This window comes from Rhinopithecus bieti, unplaced genomic scaffold (assembly GCF_001698545.2).
Source record: "Rhinopithecus bieti isolate Rb0 unplaced genomic scaffold, ASM169854v2 scaffold_49762, whole genome shotgun sequence".
Classification (NCBI taxonomy): Eukaryota; Metazoa; Chordata; class Mammalia; order Primates; family Cercopithecidae; genus Rhinopithecus; species Rhinopithecus bieti.
The window spans coordinates 835,724-856,983 of NW_016819845.1; the positions used below are offsets into that span (position 1 = coordinate 835,724).

A 21,260-nucleotide genomic window follows, 5' to 3' on the forward strand; every position below is an offset into this window, starting at 1 on the left:
GATTCAACTATGCCTGAAACCCAAATCTACTTCTGGACTTTTGGACTTTAATTTTTCTTTTGTCTTTCTCCCTTCCTCCCTCCATTCCTTTCTTCCTTCCTTCCCTCCTCCTTCCTTCCATCTTTCTTATCTTTGTCTGTCTTTCTTTCTTTCTTTCTTTCTTTCTTTCTTTCTTTCTTTCTTTCTCTTTCTTTCTTTCTTCCTTTCTTTCTCTCTCTCTCTCTCTCTCTCTCTCTCTCTCTCTCTTTCTTTCTTTCTTTTTTTTGAGTGCCATAGACAGTGTGTGTTGATTTTAGATGATTTCTGTCACTTTCAGCTGACAGAGTTCAGACCAATTCATCCCCATGGGTGGAATCAGGGACTCCCTCTTAGACTCCCAGATCCTCTGGTACCACCCTTGTCACTGCACTTATCACAAAAAACTGCACCAGAAGTACGTGACCCTGCCCCGTCCCTGATTTTTTTGTGATGGCATCACACTTTTACTTACCTCCTCCCTTCCTTCTTGAAATTTGAGGTATGTCAGGTTTATTTCTACATCCAGAGTACCTGCCTAAAAGAGGTATTCAGTGAATAATGGTGTAATGAACAAATACAAGAAAGGATGAATGAACAAACACACGAGTGTCTTCTAGTTGGTCAAGACACTTTAATAGAGTGAGAAAAGACAGTTGTTTCTCCGGAGACCTACCTGCTATGAGATCTAAGTTACACTAAAATCCTCTCTGAGTTGACAAAGGATTATTATTTTTAAATCTCTCTTCACCCAGACCACAGCTGAACCGGCCGCACCCATGGGACACAAACCAATCTCCCATTACAGAAAAACAAATCTGATCCAGCCATTCTCTGCTTAAAACAACTTTTGGTGACGTTTTTGACAGGAGTGGGTGGAAGGGAGTGAGCATTTGGATTCAGAGAACATCCTGTGTTATAGAACATTCATTTGTTTATTGACTGACTCATTAGGCAAGCAATGAATTAGCACCTACTATGTGTGGGCATTATACATGTTACTCCGTCCTCACAGCAAGCTCTGTCTTAGGGCAATGTATTTGTTATCTGCTACTGCATAACCAATTACCCTAAACCTAGGGGCAAAAGCAACAAACATTTGTTATCACAGAGGAATCCAGGTGCAACTCAACTGGCTGCCTGTGGCTCAGAGTCTCTCATGAGGTTGCAGTCAAGCTGTGGGCCAGGGCTGGGGTCATGTCAAGGCTCCACTGGAGCAGAAGGATCCACTTCCAAATTCATTCATGGGGTTGTTGTCAGGCCTTAGCTCAACCTTGTCCAACCTGTGGTCTGCAGGCTGCCTATGGCCCAGAATGGCTTTCAATGTGTCCCAGGACAGCTTTGAATCCAGCCCAACACAAATTCTTACACTTTCTTAAAACATTATGAGTTTTTTTTGTGATTTTTCCCCCTCATCAGCTATTGTTTGTGTTACTGTTTTGTTTGTTTGTTTGTTTGTTGTTTTTGAGACGGAGTTTTGCTCTTGTTGCCCAGGCTAGAGTGCAATGGCACTATCTTGGCTCACTGCAACCTCCACTTCCTGGGTTCAAGCAATTCTCCTGCCTCAGCCTCACGAGGTAGCTGGGATTACAGACGCCCATCACCATACCAGGCTAATTTTTTGTATTTTTAGTAGAGACGAGTTTCACCATGTTGGTCAGGCTGGTCTTGAATTCCTGACCTCAGGTGTTCGGCCTCCCAAAGTGTGGGGATTACAGGCCTGAGTCACCACACCCAACTCATGTCACTGTATTTTATGCATGGCCCAGGGAAGCCAAAAAATTAGACACCCCTGCCTTAGAAGAATCGCTTACAAACTCACCCACAGGGTCTTTTCCTTAGGACTGCCTCACAACACGGAAGCCAGCTTATCCAGGGTGACTAATCCAAGAGATAGCAAGAGAGTGTCCAAGACAGAAGTCACCATCTCTTGAAAACCTAATCTCAGAAGCAACATGCTCATCGCTTCTGCCATATTTTGTGCACTAAAAATGAGTCGATAAGTTCAGCCTACACTTGAAGGGAGGATATTACACAAGGGTATGAATACCAAGAGGTGGGTTAATTGGGGCAATTTCAGAGGCTACCTGCCACAGGTAAGGTATTATTAACCTTCATTTCATACCTAGACACCCAGCTGGTTAAGCAACTGGTCCAGGTCACCCAGCAGAGAGTCATCTAAGTCCAAAGTGGTTTTCTATTTCCCCAGGCTGGCAGGGGGTGTGATGGAAGAAGACAGGGAGAAGTTACTGGTAGGAAAAAAAAAAATGAGGATGGAGTCTCTGTTATTTATCTACTGCTGTGTAACTAATTACCCACAACTTAATGGCTTAAAGCAAACATTTATTATCTTACAGTTTCTATGGATCAGGAATTCTGGAGCAGCTAAGCCAAGTATTTCTCAGGGTCTCTCAAGAGCCTGTGGTTAAGCTGTGGACTGGGGATGCAGCTTTGGAGACCTGATCAGGGCTGAGCCGCTACTTCCAAGAGAGCCCACTCACATGGCTGTTGGTGGGAAGCTTCATTCCTCACCGACCAGACCCCTTTATAATCATGCTTGAGCCTCTTTAGGACAGGGCAGTTGGCTTCCCCCAGAACGAGTGATTCAAGAGTGGCTAAGCAGAGCCTCAGTGTCTTTTGTGACGTAGCCTCAGGAGTCATAACTGTCATTTCTGCAATATCCTGTTGATTACACAGGATAGGTCAGCCCTATTCATTGTGGGAGGTGATTCTAGAAGGGCATGGGAATGCCAGGAGATCAGGATCACTGGAGCCTGGTTACCTACCACAGGGTTCCACAAGATTGATAATCTGAAAACCTAACTTTTATTGTCACTCCTCTGCTGTAAGAGACCCAGAGCCTTTCCACATACTGCAGACACAGTCTGATTTTCTTAGCTCCATCTCCCACTGGCTCCTGAGTGGATGGAGCATCTGGGACTGACACCCTGATCTGCTCACAGACCTCACCAGTCCCAGAGCGGAGGCCCATGTTGATACCTCCCCTCCCATCCTTTGTTTTGTGGGAAGGCCTGTCTCCCCGGGAAGCCTCCATTCAGACTTCAATGCATAGTTAGTGCACCCCCAGCATGAACAGGCTATGGCAGGATGCTAGGATATGATGATGATACCACCTTCTCTCAGGGAACTTTCTTTCTTTCTTTTGCTTTTCTTTTTTTTTTATACTTCAAGTTCTGGGATACATGTGCAGAACGTGCAGTTTTGTCACATATGTATACATGTGCTATTTGTATATGGCATCATCTTTTGTGTACCCATCAACCTGTCATCTACATTAGGTATTTCTCCTAATGCTATCCCTCCCCTAGCCCCCTACCTCCCGACAGGCCCCTCTCAGGGATTTTTCATTCAGATAGGGAGGCAGTTACTAGCGAATTAGTAATAACCTAATCACACATCATGCCGAGTTCTCCCAAGGAAACCTACAGGGTACCATGGGATTATATAATAGGGGACTGGCCTAGTCCATGAGCACTGGAGCAGTCAAGTAGCTAACCAGGCTGCACAGGTGTATCAGCATTGGGTTTAGGTGTAAGTGTCTGAAAATACAGAATAACAATAGCTTAAATAAGATAGATGTTTGTTTCTCTTGGGCAGGTGTTTGAGGACAGGTATTTTGCCACTCAGAGACAGGAACTCAGGCGCTTTTTGTCTTGTTGCTCTGCTCTGTGTGGCCTCCACCTTATGGTCCAGGAGGGTGACACCTACATTCCCGGCAGCCAGATGGAGAAAGGGACACAGAGGGTAAAGCAGACATACCAACTATCCCAGATGCCCCACAAGACACTTCCCTTTACTTCTCAGTGCCACATCTAGCTACAGAGGAAGCTGGGAAACACAGCTTTCGTTGTGAGCACCCACATGCCCGGCCAAAAGCTGGGAGCTCTATCCCCACTCAAAAAGAGCAATGATGGTCAACCCTGTCTTGCATTTACTTTGTGCCAGGCATTTGCTGACCTTGGAGATCATCCCAAATGCACACTTGATTCAGTAGGTCTGGCCTGGGGACAAGAGTCTGTCCTGTGATGGCCATGTGGCTGATCTGTGGACCACATTTTGAGGAGGGAGGATGCGAGATCACAGATCCATCATTGCATGGTTTCTTCCCACACAGGGCCAACGAATGGCTATTTGGAAGCAGTGGCTGCTCAAGGCCCCTTAACTCTCCCTGCTGCCGCTAGGTTTCCAGTTCAGGCTGAGATTTCCTTCTCTCCCCCAACAGTGTCAGACCACTGACACCGAATGAATGAAGGAAGGAAGGAAGGAAGGAATGAAAAGGGAACGCAGAGATCAGGCCCGGCATATGCTCCAGGGGAAGGGTTTGGTTCACCACACCACCCTACCCCAGATCCTGTGCTGGTGCTGTCCCTTCTGAATCCTCCTGGAGGAACTGGCACTGCAGTTCCCCTCTATTTACACAGCAGGAAACTCCATTGACTCTGCTTTTTGAACCCGAGTCCTCACCATTCTCCCCCGGGTTTTTTCAAGCCCTGTGCCACCACAATCTTGGAGAAAGGGCCAGTGACAGAACCTGGGGGAAGTTCAGAGTGAGTTTCCCCTACTCAGGTCTTATGTGACCTCAACTACCATCTCCTTTAATCCAGCAGCCACGGAGGCAGTTGCTCTGTATTCCTGAGGAGGAAACTGAGGCTCTAAGAAGGAGACAATCAGCACAGTCCACGTTGGCCAAGTCACAGTGCAGGCCCCATCTGCCTCTGCTACAACCCTGCATGTTCTGGACGGACCTGGCTCAGAGCAGGTGCTCTATGAATGCCCACTGAAGTGAACCACAGGGGCAGATGGAAGCAGGGACAGCCACCGCCAGCCTCAGTAGTTTCAGATGCCTGGCACTGTGCTAAGCCAGTCTCCTGTTTCTCAGCTGATCCCCAGGAAAACGCCCTCAAGTAGGTGTCACCGTCCTCTTTGTGCAGATGTGCAAAAGGGGCGGGGGGCTCTGAGAAGCCCAGTGGCTTTCCCAGGGAGGCACAGCAGGGGCAGAGGTGGGTCCACCTTATTAGTCTAGGATGCTCGACCTCTTCCCTTCCCCAACAGTATTAGGCCCTCACTCAGAGCTAGACGCTGTGCACAGCCAAAGTCTGTATCACCCCCCACTCAATCACAGCTTCAGTGAAACTGTTTACAAATGCGAAAAACGGGGCTCGGAGAAGCAGAGAATTTGTCCGAGGTCATCCAAAGAGACGGAGAAGAAATCTAAGCGGGAGGCTTGAAGGAACGAGTACTGAAGTCGTTAGTGGACTCCCTTCCCTTCCGGCAGCCTCGACTCTCCGCCCCTTCGCTGCCGGCCCGCAGGCCCCTTTAACCGGGTGGCGGAAGGGGCGCCCGGGCGGGCGGCGCCCAATGGGCTGCGCGGAGCGTCACTTCCCGGCAGCGGGAGGCGAGTGGCGAGTGGCGAGTGTCAGGGGGACGGCCGGCGGGGGCGGGGCGGTCGGAGGAGGCGTTGGCAGCGGGCTCGGACCCACGCGGCGCCGTGGCCCGCCTGGCCTGCAGCGCTCCCACCCCCGGCGGCGGCGGCACGATGCCCTTTGACTTCAGGAGGTGAGTGTGGCGACCCCGGCCACTCGGGAGTTTCCTTCGCGGGCAGAGGGAGCGCCCCTGCACGCCGCGGACCCCTCCCGTCCTGTATGCAGAAGCGGCCCCCCGCCCTGTGCATGCCTCGGCAGGCCCCTAGGGACCCCAGGCGAGCCCCCTGCCGCACACCAAGCCAAGCCAGAGCCGCGGAGGCCCCCTCGTGCAGAGGGAGACAAATCCACCCACCTTCCCTCCTCCGAGCCCCTCCCCAGCCTGCCCTGATACCTTGCATTCCCCTCCCCCACACTCGGAAAGAGATTTCCTCCCTCCCCCAAGATGGGAACAGCCCTTACACCCCAGCATCCCTCTCCTCCCTCTGCGGAGACTCCTTGGTGGACCCCACCCCAGCTGACAGGTGGGGCAGGGCACTTGGAATGAGCCCAGAGGGGCCTGGGGCCCCCTGCAGCCTGCCGGCAGCTGGAGGGTTTTAGGTTTCTGTAGCCTGAGGCTCCCCCAGGCCGGGCAGATCTAGAGGCCTACCCCGCCCCTCCCCGCCGCCCTCAGCCCCAGCCCTGTCCTCTGGGTATGGGGGCACCATGGGAAGGGGAGGAGGCGCCTTGGGCAGGGCTCTGCAGAAGGGCCACCGGGGTCTGGCCTTGGCTTTCTGCAGTCACCACAATGGGCCCTTTGTGGGGTCCAGCTGCCTCATGGTCTAGGTTGCACGGGGCATTCTGGAAGCCTGCGGGGGAAGAGATCTCCACCAGAGGTTCCTTTGAGGTGTGGAGTCCCAAGGGATGTTCTGGCCTGAGGCAGCCACACTTGGTTTTTGGCTGGGAAAAGAGCAGGGCTTTAATGCAGGGAGGAGCTGGATTAGAATCCTGGCTCTGCCCTTTCTACTGAGCAGCTCGGTATATTCTAGAAGTCAGGGGCAAGGGCTCTGGGTTCAGAACTTGTCGCTGCTCGGCTGACTGACCTCAGCAAGTCTCTGAGCGTTCTCAGTTTCACCACCTGCAAATTGGGGCTAAAAATAAGGTCTCCGCTGTGACGCCTAAGTGCATGAAACACCCTTAACAGAGTCTGGCATGATTTAGAGCTCAGAAATAGGGCATTAGTGGATGGGGGTGTTCTCCAGGAGGGGCTTTCCATATCCACAAAAGAGTGATTAAGATGCCTGTGCCACAGGAGGTATTTCTACCCCTCCTCTTATGTGTGAAGGCAGTGTAAAGTGACAGTCTACCCAGGGAGAAAGGCCCTTAGCCTGCCGTGACCCCCATAGCATGGGATATATTGGGGTTTCAGCCCAAAGAGGACACCAGCCTTGGACCTGTTGATTGGCTGACATGGTTTTCTGGCCTGTCCTGGTCACTGATACCAGTTAGCAAATGTTTGCCAGCTTATTGCCCCTGCCAGGCGGCCCTGAGGCTAGCCGACCCAGGCAGTTTTGAACAAGGAAAGCCACTCTGATGGAATTCAAGGCCAGTCCTAATAGCATCATAAGAGCTGTGGTCGGCACATCAATTCCTGGTTCCACAAAGCCTCCCCTTTCCCAGGCGGGCCATAGAGATCCCTGCCCCCTCCTCCCTCACCCCTGTGTGATTCAGTAGGTTCTGGTGATTTTGAGCTTGTTGGAGAAATTGATGTTTTTGATCTTTTAATCCTTTCTCCCTGCACCTCACCCTTCCGTCTTTCTGAGGAGGAAATGAGGCTCCAGGGATGAGGGCCTTATCTTGGACTTTATGGGTGCTAAATGGGAAAGGTAGACTTGGGTCTCAGGTCACACATGGCTCCCAACCATGTGCTCCTTGAATTGGTGGCTTGGGGGGGCAGGTAAGGGAAGTAAGGAAAATGGGTGAGGCCAGCTCTAGCCTTTGGCCTTGATAGGGGCCTGTATCAGGCATTGATATTTAAAGAGAGAAACGCTCAGCTCTGAGAAGCTGGCTAGTCTGGGGCTCCCTTGGCGTACTTCAGGTCCCTGAGTGCCCAGATGCCAGGGGGCCCAGCTTAACTAGGAAATACTCCCAGGGCTTGGGCTCGCTGCGGAATGGTGAGAATGGATTCTGTGCTTCACATTTGCACCTTGGAGGATGAGCCATGTGTACCCAGCAAACCTGCACTCTTTAAGCTCTGTGAACTACAAGGCTCCAGGACCTGGGTTCTACAGAAGGTTCTACCATCCCCACGTGCCTTCTTGCTCTGCAGCGTACATTCATCGAATGTCCACTCCATGCTCAGCCCTCTGCCACAGGCCCCACCTTGGGGAAGTGGGTGGCGGGTGGCCTGGCTCTCTTTGTATTCCGAGAGAAGGGAGGAGGGCTTGATGGGGTCCCAGGAGTGGGGGTGTGTGTGAACTGGCACGCAAGGAGGATCTACCACTGTACACATACTTTGGGGTACAGACATCGATTCCCTTGTCACCTGAGGGAGGGAGTTTTAATCTTCATTTTAAATCAAAGAAGAGGGGAACTCCACCCAGTGGAAGCCGTTTGCTCTGGCCATGCAGTGCATGAACTGGTGGAGCTGGGATTTGAACTCTGTGCTGTTAGCTCCAAAGCCTTAGATCTGGGAGACAAGGGAGAGTTCGGAGGGGCCCACCATCCTGTCAGCTCTTTTAAGAATTGTGGGGAGTGGAGAGGGTTATACCATGATTAGACCTCCACCCCCAGTTCAAGACCAGGGAGGAAACCAGTCTTCCTGCTCATGTTCCTCTTCTTAAAGTCAGAAGCAGGAAAAATAGTACACTCTTGCCCTTCCCTACGGATATTTCTGATTTTCTTACTGCCTGTAGAGCCTGGTGCAACTGAGTTCTGTGTTGTCCTGTCTGTGAAATGGGAATGAGTAGAGTACCTACCTAAGTAGAACAGTTGAGGAATGAGGCAGTGCGGAAAGTATTTAGACACAGAGTAAGCGCCCCATCCATTTTGGCCGCCATATTTATTTGTGTCATTTTATTTAAGCACCTATCATCTCCCAACACACTATATAATTCACTTAATTATCATGCTGCTTCTCTCTTCCTCCCATTAGTACATGAGCTCCTGAGGGCAGGATAAAAATCTGGCTTCTTCAAGGTTGCATCTCTAGCACCTAGAACTGTGCTTGAGCCAAAGTTGATCCTTGGAGATGCCTCTTGAAATCTGTCAAGGAAGCCATAGACATGGCGTGACTTGATATGCCAGCTTCAGTGGGCAGATTTTCAGCCATTAGTGGAGAAATCTCCCTTCTCCACCCTTGAATCTGCCCTTTCTAGATTGTTTTTGGGGTTAAGGAAGGAGGCAGAGCTCAGGGGAGGGAGGCTGAGCTTTCAATGATTTATTGTGTTTGCTTTGCTCTTGTTAAAGTGTTTCGTTAATGGCTGGATGTTGCAGTTGTGGAACTGACCTTGTGACCCACATCCGTGTGTGTTGTTCCCAGTTCCGGCTGGCCTGGGGCCAGTAGCACCTGCTGCCTCCTGCACACCAGCCCAGGGTGGGTGAGGAGGGAAGATAACGGCATCCGGAAGCCCTGTACCCAGGCGCAGTGGTGCTTGAGCACTGCTTTCCGGGAGGTGCAGGTGGCTGCTGTCCCACAGTGATAGCCCCCACGTTGAAACCTCAAGACCTTGGGGGGTGCCGCTGTACTGGCACTGACCAGATGCGCCCTGGGACCATTGACTTCCCCTCCCGGAGCCTCCATTTCTTCATTTTAAGGAGGGGATGTAAACTTCGCTGCCTCACCTGGTAGAGTAGATGGGGGCAAGTGCAATGTCCCTGCAGTGCAGGATTAGGCCCATAATTTGTTGGGCCCAGTGCAAAATGAAAATGTGGAGTCCCTTTTTGAAAAAGTATTAAGAATTTCAGGACGGCAGCAGCAGAGCATTCAGCCAAGCGTGGACCCCTCTGAGTGTGTGACCCTGTGTGCCTGCACAGGTCCTGCTGCCCTGATGGGCTGGCCCTGCTGCAGGGCCTTGGTTTGGCCTCTACCACTTTTCACTCTGGCCTTCCGAGTGGTGTCTCCCCCTCTGGGATAGCCCAGACCTCCGCAGGACTCCTAGTGAGCTTTCCAAAGTTGATCTGATATTTTCATGTCCTGATTTCAGCCTTCAAATGGGTCTCATTGCTCTGAGGATCCAGTGTGAATTTCCTTTTTTAAAAAAATTATATAGAGATGGGGTCTTGCTATGTTGGCCAAGTTGTTCTTGAACTCCTGGCCTCAAGTAATCCTCCTTCCTTAGCCTCCCAAAGTGCTAGGATCACAGGCATGAGCCACTGCACCTGGCCCAGTCTTAATTCCTTAGGCCCCAATAAGGAATGGGACCCTGGTAGCCCCATCAGTTCCTACACCAAGCTAAGCCCCAGCCACCACAGGGGCCTCTGAGCACAGAGTTAACATTTAACAGAGAGTAGCTAACGTGAATGCCTGTATTTCTACTTTGTTGTTTCTTCCAGAAAGAATTCCAAGGAAGCTGACAAGAACATATACTTTACAGCAAGTTTTAAAAAATATAAATAGGGGCCGGGTGCTGTGGCTCATGCCTGTAATCCCAGCACTTTGGGAGGCTAAGGCAGGTGGATTACCTGAGATCAGGAGTTCGAGACCAGCCTGGCCAACATGATAAAACCCTGTCTCTACTAAAAATACAAAAATTAGCCGGGTGTGGTGGCACATGCCTATAATCCCAGCTACTCAGGAGGTTGAGGCAGGAGAATTGCTTGAACCCAGGAGGCAGAGGTTGCAGTGGGCTGAGATCTTGCCTCTGTACTCCAGCCTGGCTGACAGAGCAAGACTCTTGTCTCAAAAAAAAAAAAAAAAAGTGTAGGCCAGGCTCACACTTGTAATCCCAGCACTTTGGGAGGCTGAGGCGAGGGGGGAGGATTGCTTGAGGATTGCAGGAGTTCAGGACCAAGCTGGCCAACATAGCAAGACCCCATCTCTATGAAAAAAAAAAATAGCTGGGCGTGGTGGTGTGCACCTGTGGTCTCAGCTTCTTGGGAGGCTGAGGTGGAAGGATCACTTGAGCCCAGGAGGTGGAGGCTTCAGTGAGCCAGGTTCATGCCATTGCATTCCACATTGGGTAACAGAGCAAGACCCTGTCTCAAAACACACACACACACACACACACACACACACAGGCTTAAAATCAGGGCAAAAAGAAGATAAAAATTCGACCAGAGAGAAAATTATGTGAAAAGTCAGTATTTCATGTTTATTGAACATTTGCTAGTGCCAGGCACTGTTGTGAGGATCTTACTATATCAGCCCATTTAATTCCCCACAGTGCTACAAGGCAGGCACTGTTGTCACCCCACTTTACAGATGAGCCAGTGGAGGTGCGTCAGAGTTCGGAAACACGGTCGTTCCTGTTCCTGGAGCTGGGATTAGAACACTGCCTTTTGGCACCAGAGCTCCACTGTGTCCTGTAGGTTCATCTCTAAAGCTTTCTCTTCTCCATTCACTAAATTCAGAGAGAACTGAGAACTCTTCTAATTGGATTCATTGGATTTCTCTTCACTAATCTTCACCCAGCAGTGCTCATTAAGAAGCTTAAAGCCATCAACTTTTTCCCCTTCCCCCCCCAGCCTCGTGTAGCCTGACACCTGATTCTGAAATGGTCTTTAAAGACCCTCACACCAGCTAATGGCATCACCCTCGAGGGGCTCAGTTTTCCCGTGCGGGCCGCTGGGGTTTTCCAGCTTAGAGCATCATGTTTACCTGCTTGCTGGGATATGGAATAAGATGGAAGGTCCTCGCCTCCCAAAGGCAGTTTGGATTCCTGACTATGGTGCTGTAGTAGCAGGAGACAGGGCTTTAGTCAGCTGTGTCCTGATTAAGTTACATTCCCCATCTGGTAATCCTTTCATATTTTATTTGGAGTTACTCCTAGCCAGTTTTCATCAGGCGTGGGAGAGACAGGCAGGGTGTGAAGAGGGCGTTTGGGGTGAGGCTTACCCGGTACATCTAAATTAGTGAGTCTCAACCCTGGCTGTACATTAAAGTCTCTCATGTGATTCTAATGTACAGCCAAGACTGAGGAGAATCGCCCTGAATTGGGAGAACCAATAGGAAGCAGTGCTGAGAGCACCAGGGAAGCCAGGTCGGAGGCGGTGGAGAGCCTTGCCTCGGGAGGCTGGGGCATGGAGTTCCGGTCCCACCCATCACTCCTGCATGACCTTCGGCAAATCTGTTACCCCACCAGTAAAGTGGACAGTAAGGGGCCGTAACTTTCTACTAACATCCTTGCTCTTCAAAGTGCAATCCCAGATGCCAGCTTCAGCAGCACCTCAGAGCTTGTTGGAAGTGGAGAATCTCAATGCCCACCTGGAATCTGAATCTGTATTTTAACAAGATCCCCAGGTGATTCATGTATTCATTAAAATGTATAAAGCCCTGGTCTGTATGATTGATTTGATTCAGTGTCCGCCAGTCTATGTCCCTCTTTGCCACACTGGCTGCCTCACTAAGGGCTCTGAAGAGTCCAGCACAAACGAACCAGAGCTGTTTGGTTCGGCCCAGCATTACCACATGTATAGTCTCAGATGCCCTGTTGTTTATGGAGCAGCTAGTACCATTTCTCAAAACGCAGTTTGGGAGACATAGCCCTAATTGATCCTTTAAGGAAGTGGCAATTAGCTTAATTGTGTGTTGTCAACTTTAACTTTTAGGTCTATTAACTTAATTACATTGATTGTGTATGTGGGAAAAGTACAGGACAGGAAAAAAACCTCCAACGCTTGGCTGTATTTGTTTTAAAAAAAAATCTTGACCCACAGAGAGGCAAGGTGAACTCAGGGTTCCCTGTACAGCCAAGAGCCAGGGGACATATGGGGCCCTTTACAGATACCTCCTCTCCCTCTGAGTGGGCATGATCCTTCCTGTTTTATGTCCAGGGAAACCGACCCTCAGAAATACTGGGTCACAGCCGGTGCATCTGACAGGGTAATCCTCATGCCCTTGACAATTAGCCTTCCTCCTGGCACCTGCCAGGCAGCACAGCTACACAGGAAGGAAGATCCGCTTGAAATGGACAAACCATTCTGTTTCTCCAAAAGGTAGGAACCCTATTCGAGATGAGAGGCCTGGCTGTAATTACAGTTAGTATAGTCAGAGGACCCGGATGTCCCTGATGTACTAAGGACTGGCGTTGTGATAGCCCCTCCATACATTAGCTTTCCTTTCCCAGATTCTGGTCTGGGTCTTGAATACCTTTGGAGGAGAAGTAATGCTTATCTTATTAGCAATGCCTTACAGCCCTTCAGCTTGTAATGTCTTGAGCACTGGGCGAGGCATGTCATTGGACTTATAAAATCACACTGGCCTTACAGACAGACACAATGATTCATGATTTATTTTCTTTGTTTTATTTTTAAAGTTAGCATATGATAAAATTAATGTGTGTTTGTGCACTGTTCTATGACATTTAAGACTTACCATGTAACCACCACCACCATCCAGATACAGGACAGCTCCATCTCTATCACCCCTCACATCTCATGCTGTCATGCTGTAGTCACACCATTAATTTGGTTACTTTTTGTGTGGTAAGAATACCTAACATCAGAGCACCCTCTTTTTTGAGACAGAAATTCGTTCTTGTTGCTCAGGCTGGAGTGCAATGGTGCAGTCTCGGCTCACTGCAACCTCCGCCTCCCGGGTTCAAGCAATTCTCCTGCCTCAGACTCCCAAGTAGCTGGGATTACGGGCATGTACCATCATGCCCAGCTAATGTTGTATTTTTAGTGGAGATGGGGTTTCGCCATATTTGCCTGTTTTAGATACTTCATGTAAGTGGAATCATGCAGTATTTGTCATTCTGTGTCTGCCTTATTTCACATGACATAATGTCCACCAGGTTCATCAGTGGTGTCACAAATGACAGAATTTCCTTTTTTAAGGCTGAGTAATAGTTCAGGGTGTATATATACCACATTTTCTTTGTTAATTTGTCCGTTAATAGACATTTAGGTTGTTTCCACATCTTGGCAGTTATGAATAATGCTGCATTGAGCATGGGAGTGCAGATGTCTTTGAGATCCTGATTTCAGTTCTTTTGGATAAATACCCAAAAGTGGGACTGCTGGATCCTATGGTGGCTCTATTTTTAATTTGTTGAGAAATCTTCCTCCTGTTTTCCATAGTGGCTGCACTATCTTACCTTCCCACCAACGGTGTACAAGGGTTCCTTCTCCCCACATCTTGCCAACACGTCTTTTGTTTTTCTGGTAATAGCCATCCTAACAGGTATGGAGGTGCTATTTCATTGTGATTTTTATTTGCATTTCCCTGATGAATAGGGATTTTGAGCATCTTTTCAAGATCTTGGCCATTTATATGTCTTGTTTTGAGAACTATCCATTCACATTTTTTTGTGCTTTTTAAAATTGGGTTTTTTTTTGCCCGGGCATGGGGACTTATGCCTGTAATCCCAGTACTTTGGGAGGCCAGGGTGGGTGGATCACCTGAGGTCAGGAGTTCGAGACCAACCTGGCCAACATGGAGAAACCACATCTCTACTAAAAATACAAAAATTAGCTGGGCGTGGTGGCATGCACCTGTAGTCCCAGCTACTTGGGAGACTGAGGCAGGAGAACTGCTTGAACCTCCGGGAGGCGGAGGTTGCTGTGAGCCGAGATTGTGCAACTGCACTCCAGCCTGGGTGACAGAGTGAAACTCCGTCTCAAAAATAAAATAAAATAGGGTTTTATTTTTGCCCCTGAGTTTAAGGAGGTGCTTACATATTCTGGATATTAGCCCCTTATCAGGTATATGGTTTGCAAATGTTTTCTTTATTAATTCAGTTCTTAAATGGGAAGCCAAGGCACGGAGCTGGAATGGGAATGGCCCGGGACACACAGCTGCTGAGGTGCGGGGCTGGGATCCCAGAGCCTGGCACCTCACACGGTGCTATCCTGCCTTGCTGATTTTTCTTCCTGTTGATTTTTATTATTCTTCACTAGATCTTCTCTCCCCTCCAACTTTCACACCAGGAGTTACCGACTATAGAATTTACGTAGAGTATCCTTTGAGAACTTTGGGAAACCCTGGTGATATTTGGCTGTGTTGATGTCTTGCGGGGTCCAAGAGTATGTTCATGGTGTGCAGAAAGTGTCTCCAAGTCTTCAGGGGAAAGTCGTATGTAGCGGTCCAGCCCTGGCCACCCTTTCCAAATGGGCTTCTACCTTGCACACCCCTCTGGGGACTGACCACAGGTCCCCTGGGGAACGCTGTCAAGTGCCTTTGGAACCGACCCTCACATTGCACTCATTCGACAGAGCTCTCTGGATTGAAATCCCTTCCTCAGTGTTTACCAGCTGCGGGGCCGAGGACAAGACACTTTGCCTCTGCAAGCCTCAGTTTTCCTCATTTGCAAAGTAGGGTGTTCATACTTTCTTTGCAGGGATTTTGTGAGGGTGAGATGAGCTCATGTGGAATGTGAGACAAGTGTACTTGGAGGCGGGAGGACATTTCCCTCCTCTGCCTTTCCTGGCGGCACAGTCCTGTGCACCTCACTGAGCTGTGATAGATGTCAGTGGTGGGTCTTCTGGTAGGTGGACGTGGTAAAACCAGGGCCCCCGGGGTTTGTAGGGCACAGATGCGGTCACATGGGAACACCTGGGATGGTCAGACCCAGAGTTAGACCCCTCTCCCTTTGTGGTACCCACACGGCCATAGACGTCCAACACCAATCTATGGTAAGGGAAAAAGTGGCCAGAGGGTCACACACTTAGGCGCCCCCATGTATCAGCAGGTACCTCAGTAGGTGATTGGGCAAGATGTGGGCCGTGGCCACCTGGAGTGCAAGGCCCTGTAGGGAAGGGACAGCTGTCCTGCAGCTCTGTTGCTTACTGCCTACAGATGCCCTGATTTTTTAAGAGACAGTGAAAATCTGATAAATTGTGTGAAAATGGTTGGCCACTGATCCCAATTTTATTTCTGTTAAACACCAAACAAATCCTTCTGAGGGCTGACGATGGCCTGTGACAGGCAGGGTGCTGCCTCGGTGTCGCACATGGCAGTGTGACCAGGACAAGCTCAGGGTGGGCAGGACCTTGGGTTCCTGGGAGGTGGCCTGGTGGGTGGGCGTGGACTTGAGGCTGGAGGCAGAGGAGTGAGGGACTCACAAGTCAATTGCTTTGGGCACAGGCAGTCTCGGGGGCCCATCCCACACTAAGCCCCGTCCTACCCTGGACCTGGCCTGACCCTAGGACCTTGATTCCTTCAGGTGTCAGCTGGGGCTCCCCTCCTCTGATGGTGCAGGAGTGGCACCACCGGCCCCTGCCACTGGACCTGCTGGCCTCTTTGCTGGTCCGAGGGCTGGCCCAGGTCCCTTTAGAATGACACACCCTTTCTGCAGATCCTTCAATATCTTCAGCCCCCGGGGTGTCTGTCAGGTGACTTCCCAGAGCTATGCTGTGACAGCAGTAGGGCCCACAATAGTCCCTACTTATCGAGTGCTAGACTAAAGGCTTTTCTTGGATTCCCTCAGTCCATCCTCAAGTCAGGTAGGAGCCGTTTCCCATTCCCATTTTCCTGAGGAGGACGCAGAGGTATCACAAACAGCGGGTGATGCAGCTAAGACCCAAGTGCCTGTCTCTAGGCCGAAGCTGGCTTTCTTAGCCAGTTTCATGCCCCAGGAGGGGAGGGTTGTTGCCTTGATTTTCTTGCAACCCCTCCATGGATACCCCCCATCTACTCAGTTGTGTTTACAGTCTGTTGCCTTGGGAGCAACGCACTGTAGAAGTCGAAGCCTTGGGGGCCCTGGTTGCTGGAGAGGAGGCCGGGCCTGGTGACCATTTCCTACCACCCTGTGCATCTGTGGGCAAGAGATTATGCTGAACCCCTGCCGGGGGAGTCAGGAGGAAATGCAGCACTGCCTGTGGGCAGCGGGCAGGGCTGGTCATCTTGCCGGAGGACGCTCTGACCAGTCCCCAGGTCCCCTGTCCACAGACCAGGAGCAGGCTGGGCCATAGAGTCATCTGTTTGTTGAACACATGGATCGAAGGCCTGTGTGCCAGGTGTCATTCTAGAAACTGGGGACATAGTGCTGAGCCAAACAGACAATCCCAGCTCTTCAACTCATGATTTTAAAATTCATGCTTTAATTCTGGTATTTTGCTTCTCTCTTTTAACTAAATACACTTTTTGTTTTGGAATAGTTGAGATTTACAGAAAAGCTGCAAAGCTAGTACAGACACCCTACATCCATTCCGTGAGGGTCCCCACCTTCCATTACCACATTCTCACCACTAAGAAGCTGACCTTTGCTCATGAATATTCTCTAAACTCTGCGCTTTATTTGGATTTTGCCCATTTTCCACTGATGTCCTCGTGGCACCCCAGGATCCCATCCGAGGTCCCACATTTGCATTCAGAGCCCGTGTGTCCCCAGGCTTCTCTGGGTGGGGGTAGTTTCTCAGTCGGTCCCTGTTTTCTATGACCTCGGCAGCCTTGAGGAAGATAGTCCAGGCATCCTGTAGAATGTCCCCAGCCTGGGTTTGTCTGATGTTTCTTCCTGATTGGACAGGGTTATGGTTTTGGGGAAGCATCCCCAGAGGTGAAGTCCCCTTCTCAGCACATCCCATGGGGGTCCATGGCATGCACTTGACCTCTCTGGTGATGTCGGCCTTCAGTACCTGGTTAAGTCTTCATTTGGGTTGGTGGTCTTTCTCCCCCTCCCCCTCCCACAACCCCCCGCACCCGCCTTTCCTGTAAACTGACCCTCCTGGAGGCAAGTGGACTGACTGCCAGCATCTAAAATCCCTTGTGTGATGCTACGTGACTTAGCAGTGCCTCTTTCCGCGCTGTCTGTGCAGGGCGCCCAGCACTGGGTACATTGACTCACTTCTGAGCCCAGCAGTGTAAGATGGGGCAGGAGCAGGAGCAGGAGATTGTAAGAACCCATTGTCCTGCCCGGCCTGCCCCTGGTGCCAGGCTGAGGTCAGGCGGTTTACGGTTCTGACCTCATTTCACCATCATTACACACCTGCAGGGTGGGAGGAACTGTCTTGGCTCTGAGTCGGGAGAGGCCAGAGCTAGGGTTGCAGCTGGTCTGGGCCCCCACTCCACAGTCTTTGGGTTGTGCCCTGTGCCCTTTGTAAGAAGAGCCAATAAGAAGAGCTATAGGAACCATGTCATAAGAGTAACCTTCAAAGGACTAGGAAGGTTTCTCCTGGCACAGGGAAGTGTTTTAAGAGGTGAGCGTGAGACTTGACCCAGAGTCTTTCAGGCCCTTTACGTGTGGTGGGCCTGTCTGGAGCTCACTGCTGTGGATTCAGGAGGTGACTCTTGACTGCCATGAGGGCTACATAAGTTTGTCTCTGAAAAGCCGTTAGAACTGTGCCTGGCATCTGTTAGGTGCTTGCTATCTATTCGTTACAGAAAAAAACACCAGGATATCCAGGCTGTCAGAGAAGATTTATGGACGAGTAGGAAATTGGACTAGAGATGCTACCTTTGTGTTAGCCTAAGTCAGCTAATTCCTGTAAACAACCTGCAAATCTCACTGTTGTAATGCAACATGCATTTATTTTTTGCTCAGTGTAACTTATGCTGGGACTTGACTGCTCGTGAAGTCCCAGCAGAAGATGGGGTGCTCCGCTCCCCCGGGTACTCAGAGGCCTTGACTCCTTCCGTCTTCTGGCTCTGTCCTCCTCTGGGGTGTGCTGGATCCTCTCCTTGGCCTGGCAGTGGTGGGGAGAGAAAGGAGGATGGGGACAATTGGGTGGCAGGTCAAGATGTGGGGCCATCACTTCTGCTCACACTCCTTTATCCAGAACTCAGAGACCTGGTCACACCTAACTGCAGGAGAGGTCAGCAAATACAGTCTAGCATTGAGCCCAGGGGACGAGGAAAGAAAGGGCTTTCATGAGCATGTTAATAAGCATGTCTCTACCATGGTAACTGAAGTCAGTGGTTTTCACCCTTCCACTATTCTGCTACTATCATCATAATTTTTGGCAGATTCCTAAACAGCATGTGTGATATATATATATATATATATACACACACACACACATATACACACACACACACACACACACACACACACACATATATATTTGTTGTTGTTGTTTTGAGAGAGAGTCTTGCTCTGTTGCCAGGCTGGAGTGCAGTGGCGTGATCTCGGCTCACTGCAACCTCTGCTTCTCGGGTTCAAGTGATTCTTCTGCCTCAGCCTCCCGCGTAGCTGGGACTATAGGTGCACACCACCACGCCCAGCTAATTTTTGTATTTTTAGTAGAGACAGGGTTTTGCCATGTTGGCCAGGATTGTCTCGATCTCTTGACCTCGTGATCCGCCCACCTCAGCCTCCCGAAGTGCTGAGATTACAGGCATGCGCCACTGCACCCGGCCACATGTGTTATTTACTTAATAATTTTTCTTTGAATTAATCAGTTTTTGAACCTAACACTTTTATTGCTGAAAGGTGACCTTATAACATCTTTGAAAATGGAAAAGCAACATCACCTGCTGTAAATTGATACAAATAATTGCAATGTGTTTTGTTCTCACTAGCTTCTGGTGCCTGGTGAAGTTGCTGGGTCTGTTAAAAAGGAGATATTAGTGGGCCGGGCAGCGGTGGCTCACGCCTGTAATCCCAGCACTTTGGGAGGCCGAGGGGGGCGGATCACGAGGTCAGGAGATCGAGACCATCCTGGCCAACACGGTGAAACCTCGTCACTACTAAAAATACAAAAAAAATTAGCCAGGCGTGGTGGTGGTCGCCTGTAGTCCCAGCTACTCGGGAGGCTGAGGCAGGAGAATGGTATGAACCCGGGAGGCGGAGCTTGCAGTGAGCCGAGATCGCACCACTGCACTCCAGCCTGGGTGACAGAGCGAGACTCCGTCTCAAACAAACAAAAAAAAGGAGATATTAGCAAGTGCTAGAGAGAGGAAATGTTGAAGACATAGTAGTACTACCCTGAGACTTTCTCATTGATATTCTGAGCATACTCAAAAGAGAGCTGAACAGGGAATAACTTCTCACGGTGAGATCTGATGTCATTTAACCACCAGGGAAGTGGGGTTCATTCCTTTTTTCCCTCCGTCAAAAATTTATTGGAGGGATTCTGGGGAAAATAAGACAGACACTGTTTCCACCTTCCTGATGATTCCAGGCTGTTGGGGAAGATGGGCGGAACAGCAGGGAACAAATCATTGCACAGGTGGTTATTTTCCGTTGTGATGAGTGCTGAGGAGGAAGGAAAAGTAGATGCGGTGATAGAGAGTTTACAGAGAAGGAGCTAACTGGATTAGCTTGGCTAACTAGTACTCTTCCTCAAAAGAAGATCTTCCCAGACTGCCTCTTCAACCTAAGCTGGGTCACTTGCCACCCCTTTTCTGGCCGCACCTTTCTGTGACGCCTAGACAGGTCCTTCAGATCACTTGGCACAATTAGCACGGTTGCAGTGACTTGTTTACACGGTTTGTCGTGTCTGTCTTCCTTGATGGAGTCTAAGCTCTCGAGAGCAGGGGCCATATCTATTTGTTCATCACTGGATCCTGGTGCTGAGCCAGGGTCTGCACACTGTGGGTGGTCAGTAAATATTGATTGAATGAAGTAGAGAGGGAGGAAGGGTCCAGCTGAGACCCTCCTGCAGTATGGCAGAGGGGTTCACCTCTGCAAGGATGGAGGACTTCATTGCCATAGCCCTTTGTGTTTGGAAAATGTTTCTAGTTTTCTCCTAAGTGCGTGTGAAAGAATTTATTTTGACTGAGTCCCGAGGAATTGGGAAGTCAGACATTACTGAGGCCCTGCCTGAAGGAGGGGTGAGTGGCCCACTACCTGTCCTGATGGGAGGCCACCACATGCCACCTCCCCTTGCTTGAAGCCATGTTAGTCCCCAGAACAGGAGTAAGGCAGTCGGGAGGGAGAAGACACCTGACATTCCACCTTCACTCCTGCCTGGGCATTAGGATTCATTGTAATTATTCCCATTTTGAGGAAATGGAGACCCAGAGAAGTTGCAGACCTGGCTCAGGGTCATACCTCTGGCAAAGTAACAGACCCAAGCCCTAGCTCTACTTTCTGACCCCCAGAAAGTGATGCTTTCAGTTAGAGCACCTAACCCTGGAAATCTTAGTTGCCTGTTTTTGAGTTGAGCAACTGTGCTCTCTCTAGCAAACTGGCCAGTTTGCCTTATCACCTGGGGCCCTGTGTGGATCCAAGAGAGTCGGATTCAGGTGGCCTGGGAATCTGCATTTTCACCAGTGTCCTCAGTGATTCTTAGGATCAGGCAAGCTGGGGAGACCCTGAATAAGGGTTCCCCCATCATGTTCGCAGTGTAACTCTGGAACTGGGTACCACAAATCTTTGTTCACCTAGTAATGACCATCACAAAAGCGAGTGATGGGTCTAAGACTTCAGGAAACCTTTGAAGCTATGTGTGCATTAGGGAGCATTGTTTTCTCTGCAGATGAGGAGCTGAGGCCTCGGGGCGCTGAGAGTTACGGGTCACACCTGCGGGAACACAGCTCTTCTGAATTGGAATCCCATACCTTTTCCAGCTGATGGCAGGAGTCATATGTATCTTGGTGAATGTTAGGTCCTCACATACCCTCAGTGACAGCAGCTGTGGGTCTCCTGTCTGTCCTGGTGCATAGCACAAGACCTCACCCACGCTGTCTGCACTCAACTTGTTTCTGGAAGGCAGGGAGGAAGGAAGCTGCCAGTGCTAGACATTTGCAGGGGAACGGGGGTGGGTAGGTGGTGATAGTAGAAG

At 50.1% G+C, this 21,260-nt stretch overlaps 1 protein-coding gene across 2 annotated transcripts in view; it reads left to right on the forward strand.

The window, feature by feature from the left end:
* The first annotated feature begins 5,387 nt into the window (after nt 1-5,387).
* Nucleotides 5,388-21,260, forward strand: part of ERGIC1 (endoplasmic reticulum-golgi intermediate compartment 1) — a 120,854-nt gene continuing 104,981 nt past the window's right edge. Inside the window, exons 1-2 of one of the 2 annotated variants that reach the window (XM_017859275.1) lie at nt 5,419-5,592; nt 12,429-12,590. In XM_017859275.1, coding sequence (XP_017714764.1) covers nt 5,573-5,592; nt 12,429-12,590 — 182 coding nt within the window. In that variant the 5' untranslated portion in view covers nt 5,419-5,572. Of the gene's footprint in view, nt 5,593-12,428; nt 12,591-21,260 lie in introns of both variants that reach the window. The other variant, XM_017859277.1, reaches the window with a different exon arrangement.